Source organism: Oncorhynchus gorbuscha, linkage group LG18 (assembly GCF_021184085.1).
Source record: "Oncorhynchus gorbuscha isolate QuinsamMale2020 ecotype Even-year linkage group LG18, OgorEven_v1.0, whole genome shotgun sequence".
Classification (NCBI taxonomy): Eukaryota; Metazoa; Chordata; class Actinopteri; order Salmoniformes; family Salmonidae; genus Oncorhynchus; species Oncorhynchus gorbuscha.
The window spans coordinates 74,976,637-74,984,370 of NC_060190.1; the positions used below are offsets into that span (position 1 = coordinate 74,976,637).

The 7,734-nt window shown below is 47.0% G+C and overlaps 1 protein-coding gene across 1 annotated transcript in view; it reads left to right on the forward strand.

Annotated features, from left to right (window-relative positions):
* Positions 1-2,660: 2,660 nt before the first annotated feature.
* The window catches only part of LOC124002425 (acid-sensing ion channel 1-like), a 445,922-nt gene continuing 440,848 nt past the window's right edge, over positions 2,661-7,734 (forward strand). Inside the window, exon 1 of the mRNA XM_046309795.1 lies at positions 2,661-3,676. Coding sequence (XP_046165751.1) covers positions 3,309-3,676 — 368 coding nt within the window. The 5' untranslated portion in view covers positions 2,661-3,308. The remainder of the gene's footprint in view (positions 3,677-7,734) is intronic.

Here is a 7,734-nt window from a genome sequence, read left to right on the forward strand (position 1 = left end):
AAGGGTAGATGGACAGGAGGGAGAGGAGATGGACAGGTGAGAGAGGAGATGGACAGGTGAAAGGGGAGATGGACAGGAGGGAGAGGAGATGGACAGGTGAAAGGGGAGATGGACAGGAGAGAGAGGAGATGGACAGGTAAAAGGGGAGATGGACAGCTGAAAGGGTAGATGGACAGGAGGGAGAGGAGATGGACAGGTGAGAGAGGAGATGGACAGGTGAAAGGGGAGATGGACAGGAGGGAGAGGAGATGGACAGGTGGAAGGGGAGATGGACAGGAGGGAGAGGAGATGGACAGGTGGAAGGAGAGATGGACAGCTGAAAGGGTAGATGGACAGGAGGGAGAGGAGATGGACAGGTGAGAGAGGAGATGGACAGGTGAAAGGGGAGATGGACAGGAGGGAGAGGAGATAGCCAGGTGAAAGGGGAGATGGACAGCTGAAAGGGTAGATGGACAGGAGGGAGAGGTGATGGACAGGAGGGAGAGGAGATGGACAGGTGGAAGGGGAGATGGACAGGAGGGAGAGGAGATGGACAGGTGAGAGAGGAGATGGACAGGTAAAAGGGGAGATGGACAGGTGAAAGGGGAGATGGACAGGAGGGAGAGGAGATGGACAGGTGAGAGAGGAGATGGACAGGTAAAAGGGGAGATGGACAGGTGAGAGAGAAGATGGACAGGAGGGAGGGGGAGAAGAGAACATGTCCACGTAGGAGAGATGATTAGCCCTGTGCCATCAATTGCTGTTGGACTATGAGAGAACACATAGTCCATTGTTATATAGTCCGAAAAGGTTTTGCATGTCAGCAATCACATTTTCAAGTTTAGGGGAATAATCTGTTGGGGGAATAACCTGTTAGGGGAATAACCTGTTAGGGGAATAACCTGTTAGGGGAATAACCTGTTGGGGGAATAACCTGTTGGGGGAATAACCTGTTAGGGGAATAACCTGTTCGGGGAATAACCTGTTAGTAGAATAACCTGTTAGGGGAATAACCTGTTAGGGGAATAACCTGTTAGTAGAATAACCTGTTAGGGGAATAACCTGTTAGTGGAATAACCTGTTAGGGGAATAACCTGTTGGTAGAATAACCTGTTAGGGGAATAACCTGTTTGGGGAATAACCTGTTGGTAGAATAACCTGTTGGTAGAATAACCTGTTGGTAGAATAACCTGTTAGGGGAATAACCTTTTAGGGGAATAACCTGTTAGTAGAATAACCTGTTAGGGGAATAACCTGTTAGGGGAATAACCTGTTAGGGGAATAACCTGTTAGGGGAATAACCTGTTTGGGGGAATAACCTGTTAGGGGAATAACCTGCTGGTAGAATAACCTGTTGGTAGAATAACCTGTTGGTAAATGTAGAATAACCTGTTAGGGGAATAACCTGTTCGTAGAATAACCTGTTTGTAGAATAACCTGTTAGTAGAATAACCTGTTTGTAGAATAACCTGTTAGTAGAATAACCTGTTAGTAGAATAACCTGTTAGTAGAATAACCTGTTAGTAGAATAACCTGTGTGTAAATGTAATCTGTTGCTGTATTTTTGTGTGTTATCTGTGATGGTTTTGTTTGTCTTGTGTAGTTCCTTAATCATTGTACCTAACCTGTATGTGTAAACATGTATACGCAGGGCCCAGATGTAAAAGAGACCTTGTTCTCAGTCTGTGTTCCTTGATGAAATAAAGGAATAATAAATAATAATAAACATAATTGACTATAGGCTGTACAGTATATGCCTGCCAACCCCAAATCACTAACTGACTGGTTCTACCTCATCTTTCCATGGATGGGTTATTTCAATGTTCCATTCTAATCAGAAGTATTGATCAGGATTCAGAATGAGATATATTGTTTTGGTCCCATTCCCTTAGTTGTTTGTGGGTGGGTCCATTCTAATCAGAAGTATTGATCAGGATTCAGAATGAGATATATTGTTTTGGTCCCATTCCCTTAGTTGTTTGTGGGTGGGTCCATTCTAATCAGAAATATTGATCAGGATTCAGAATGAGATATATTGTTTTGGTCCCATTCCCTTAGTTGTTTGTGGGTGGGTAAGGAAGGCTTTTTTTTCTGCCTTGTGTAGGTCTGCAGCCAGACACCTCATTTAGCTCATGTCAGCACTATTACAATCAGCCTCCCTCTGACACTGTTCAGACCATAGACCGGGGTGAATACACAACCACTCTCTCTCTCTCTCTCTCTCTTCCCTACCGCCTCAGCGCCACCACCCCATGTTTTCTACCACTGATGAGTGTTACTTACAAAAAATACAAAAATACTCTCGTGAATTCGATGCAAGAAGCCGTGGTTTAAAAGAACATAATAGGCGAGAATCAGTCGGGAGAATAGGGGGTTTCGGAGCTTTAAGTATTTTCCAACCGACTTTGTCACCCTATTTAAAACACGTGCCTTCCAATCCCCGCTCTTCTCCGATTCGGGCATCAAATTCATTGATCAGGGAAGGGAAACTGTTTATATCGATATCCTCAGAGATTCCCTTTGCCTTTTTACCCATAATTTGTTAGTTTTGGACTTACATTTTCTTCCTGATTATTAAGCATGATGGTCTCTTAAATCGTGTTTCATCTTATCCTACTCAAAGGGGGAGTTTATGATGACTGCATTGTTGTGTTTAGTGCTGTTCTAGAGACAGGAGAGGAGGATGCAAGGCGCTGTAGTTGCCTGACCGACACGCCGCTCACTGTTTTCTCTCCGGTCCGGGACAAGTCAGTCTCCAGGTGGGATTTACTAGAGCGGATGGGAAGGAACGAAGCGTGTTGTATGGGCAGACAATTTACAGCATCTCCACCCAAAAAATCAGCGTTGGTTGTATTACATTTGAATATGATTGAACCATATCATTGAACTGCTCCTGAACCATCTTAACTTCTTTCAGTCCTTGCTGTGTTTTGGCTGGGAGTTGTTTTTGCAAGCCTGGAAGAGAGAACGAGACCAATCGGTATTGAAATCTATTCATGCGCGTAAATTGGGACTCTTTTGGACATACTGTATGTTTGCGTTATCACATGGACCGGTTTGAAGGGAAATTGAGCGCAAAATAGACGACTTCGTTGTGACGAATGTATTGGTAGCCTAGATGGTAGACGGTGTTATTTTGTTGGGGAGCTCAGTGACGCAACATTTCATGCTGCCTGGACGAGGAAGAACATAGAAACCCATGCGTAGCACGGCGCGAACTCAGACTCACAGTCAGTACCTTCCTTCCTAGTGTTAGTAACATCCCCTGGTCTAGGCTACTATACCCTTCCATTTCCCAATCCTTCACATTGATACCGTAACGCCTCGTCATGGATCTCAAAGCGGAGTCGGAAGAGATGGTGGACTCTTTCAAGCGACCTCCGGCGATTGAAGTTTTCGCCAGCAGGTCGACTCTCCATGGCATCTCGCACATGTTCACTTATGAACGGATCTGCATCAAGCGGTGCCTGTGGATCTTGTTCTTCCTGGGTTCTCTCGGGTTCCTGGTCCTGGTGTGTGTGGACCGGGTCCAGTTCTACTTACAGTACCCCCATGTCACTAAATTGGATGAGATAGCAACACCGTTGATGATCTTCCCCGCAGTCACCTTCTGCAACCTCAACACGTTTCGCTTCGGCCGGGTGACACGCAACGACCTGTACCATGCCGGGGAGCTCCTCGCGTTGCTCAATGGAAGGTGTGTGTTTGTGATGTCATAATGTTGTTTTTCTAGTGTGTGTGTTTGTGATGTCATAATGTTGTCTGTCTGTGTATGTTTGTGATGTCATAATGTTATTTGTCTAGTGTGTGTGTTTGTCTAGTGTGTATTCTATCTGTCCATATGAGTCTACCTGAAATCACCTGTTAGATATATCTAAGTGTGAAAAGATCCCAGTTGTCAACGGTATGAGTTTCTAATCTACTCCGTAAATATATTCTCCCAGTAACGTTTCATTCTAAACTAGCAGACATATTAATCCACCTGCAGCTGTAGTCTACCATCTGCTCTGAATTATGGTCCATTTTATAATGTGACATATCATGGTTTAACATGAAAGCCTGGTGCATCATATTCATTGAATTCATGTACTGTTGCGCATGCTGGACCTCAGGACAATCTGAATTGCATGAGAACACAAAAGGATACTAACAAGACAAAACAAACAATATCCCTTCAATAGAAGTTTGTGTTCAGTTATCTGAAAGTGAGTAGACTATAACACAGTGGAGCCACAACAATACCAGTTAACTGTTCAACTTATCCCGTTAGCCGTTTCAACTTATCCCGTTAGCTGTTCAATTTATCCCGTTAGCTGTTCAACTTATCCCGTTATCCGCTCCACTTTTCCCGTTAGCTGTTCAATTTATCCCGGTATCACCTCAACTTATCCCGTTAGCCGTTCAACTTATCCCGTTAGCTGTTCAACTTATCCCGTTAGCCGTTCAATTTATCCCGTTAGCTGTTCAATTTATCCCGTTAGCTGTTCAACTTATCCCGTTAGCTGTTCAATTTATCCCGGTATCACCTCAACTTATCCCGTTAGCTGTTCAATTTATCCCGGTATCACCTCAACTTATCCAGTTAGCTGTTCAATTTATCCCGTTAGCCGTTCAACTTATCCCGTTAGCTGTTCAACTTATCCCGTTAGCTGTTCAACTTATCCCGTTAGCTGTTCAACTTATCCCGTTAGCTGTTCAACTTATCCCGTTAACTGTTAAACTTATCCCGTTAGCTGTTCAACTTATCCCGTTATCCGCTCCACTTTTCCCGTTAGCTGTTCAATTTATCCCGGTATCACCTCAACTTATCCCGTTAGCCGTTCAACTTATCCCGTTAGCTGTTCAATTTATCCCGGTATCACCTCAACTTATCCCGTTAGCCGTTCAACTTATCCCGTTAGCTGTTCAACTTATCCCGTTAGCTGTTCAATTTATCCCGTTAGCTGTTCAACTTATCCCGTTAGCTGTTCAATTTATCCCGGTATCACCTCAACGTATCCCGTTAGCTGTTCAATTTATCCCGGTATCACCTCAACTTATCCAGTTAGCTGTTCAACTTATCCCGTTAGCTGTTCAACTTATCCCGTTATCTGTTCAATATATCCCGGTATCACCTCAATTTATCCCATTAGCCGTTCAACTTTTCCCATTAGCTGTTCAACTTATCCCATTATCCGCTCAACTTATCCCGTTAGCTGTTCAATTTATCCCGGTATCACCTCAACTTATCCCGTTAGCCGTTCAACTTATCCCGTTAGCTGTTCAACTTATCCCATTAGCCGCTCAACTTATCCCGTTAGCCGTTCAATTTAACATGTTGGCTGTTCTGTTAGCTGTTTAGCTTAACCAGTTAGCTGTTTAACTTAACCAGTTAGCTGTTCAACTTCACCAGTTAGCGCTCAACCAATTAGCTGTTTAACGTACCCAGATAGATGTTCAACATAACATGTTTTTGGGCTCCCGAGTGGCGCAGCAGTCTAGGGCACTGCATCTAAGATAGAAGCATCACTACAGACCCTGGTTCGATTCCTGGCTGTTCTACAACCGGCTGTGATTGGGAGTCCCATAGGGCGGCGCACAATTGGCCCAGCGTTGTCCAGGTTAGGGTTTGGCCGGGGTAGGCTGCCATTGTAAATAAGAATTTGTTCTTAGCTGACTTGCCTAGTTAAATAAAATGTTAGCTGTTCAATTCAACCAGTTGGCGCTTAACCAATTAGCTGTTCAACTCATCCAGTTAGCTGTTCAACTCAACCAGTTAGCGCTTAACCAATTAGCTGTTCAACTCAACCAGTTAGCGCTTAACCAGTTAGCTGTTCAACTCAACCAGTTAGTGCTTAACCAGTTAGCTGTTCAACTCAACCAGTTAGTGCTTAACCAGTTAGCTGTTCAACTCAACCAGTTAGCTGTTCAACTCAACCAGTTAGCGCTTATCCAGTTAGCTGTTCAACTCAACCAGTTAGCGCTTAACCAGTTAGCTGTTCAATGTTCAACTTAACTTCCTGGCAGTATCCTGCTTCTGTACACAAACAACATGGTGGACACATGCAAAACCTTTTAAAGCATGATGCTCTTTCACACTTACTGCATCGTAGAATGTGTTTGGTTACAGTAACTCTCTATGATATAATGAATAAGAAGGTAGCCTAGCGGTTAAGAGTGTGTGAAAAATCTGTCAATTTGCCCTCATTGCAGCTGTAAGTCGCTCTGGATAAGAGCATCTGCTAAATTGCTAAACTGAAGATGTAAGTAAGGGCCTCCCAAGCGGCGCATTTACTAGCTGTGCCACTAGATATCTTGGTTCTAGTCCAGGCTCTGTCGCAGCCGGCCGGCTGTGTGTTTTGGGTCGTTGTCATGCTGGAAGACCCAGCCACGACCCATCTTCAATGCTCTTACTGAGGGATGGAGGTTGTTGGCCAAGATCTCGCGATACATGGCCCCATCCATCCTCCCCTCAATACGGTGCAGTCGTCCTGTCCCTTTGCAGAAAAGCATCCCCAAAGAATGATGTTTCCACCTCCATGCTTCACGGTTGGGATGGTGTTCTTGGGGTTGTACTCATCCTTCTTCTTCCTCCAAACACGGCGAGTGGAGTTTAGACCAAAAAGCTCTATTTTTGTCTCATCAGACCACATGACCTTCTCCCATTCCTTCTCTGGATCGTCCAGATGGTCATTGGCAAACTTCAGACGGGCCTGGACATGCGCTGGCTTGAGCAGGGAGACCTTGCGTGCGCTGCAGGATTTTAATCCATGACGGTGTAGTGTGTTACTAATGGTTTTCTTTGAGACTGTGGTACCAGCTCTCTTCAGGTCATTGACCAGGTCCTGCCGTGTAGTTCTGGGCTGATCCCTCACCTTCCTCATGATCATTGATGCCCCACGAGGTGAGATCTTGCACAGAGCCCCAGACCGAGGGTGATTGACCGTCATCTTGAACTTCTTCCATTTTCTAATAATTGCTCCAACAGTTGTTGCCTTCTCACCAAGCTGCTTGCCTATTGTCCTGTAGCCCAGCCTTGTGCAGATCTACAATTTTAGCCCTGATGTCCTTACACAGCTCTCTGGTCTGCCTCCCCCACTACCTGCCACCCCCACTACCTGCCACCCCCACTACCTGCCTCCCCCACTACCTGCCGCCGCCACGACCTGCCGCCCCCACTACCTGCCGCCCCCACTACCTGCCACCCCCACTACCTGCCGCCCCCACTACCTGCCTCCCCCTCTACCTGCCACCCCCACTACCTGCCTCCCCCACTACCTGCCACCCCCACTACCTGCCTCCCCCACTACCTGCCTCCCCCTCTACTTGCCACCCCCACTACCTGCCTCCCCCACTACCTGCCTTCCCCAACTACATGCCTCCCCCACTACCTGCCACCCCCACTACCTGCCACCCCCACTACCTGCCGTCCCCACTACCTGCCACCCCCACTACCTGCCTCACCCACTACCTGCCACCCCCACTACCTGACTCACCCACTACCTGCCTCCCCCACTACCTGCCGTCCCCACTACCTGCCGCCCCCACTACCTGCCACCCCCACTACCTGCCTCACCCACTACCTGCCTCCCCCACTACCTGCCACCCCCATTACCTGCCACCCCCACTACCTGCCACCCCCATTACCTGCCGCCCCCACTACCTGCCACCCCCACTACCTGCCTCCCCCACTACCTGCCTCCCCCACTACCTGCCGCCCCCACTACCTGCCGCCCCCACTACCTGCCACCCCCACTACCTGCCACCCCCACTACC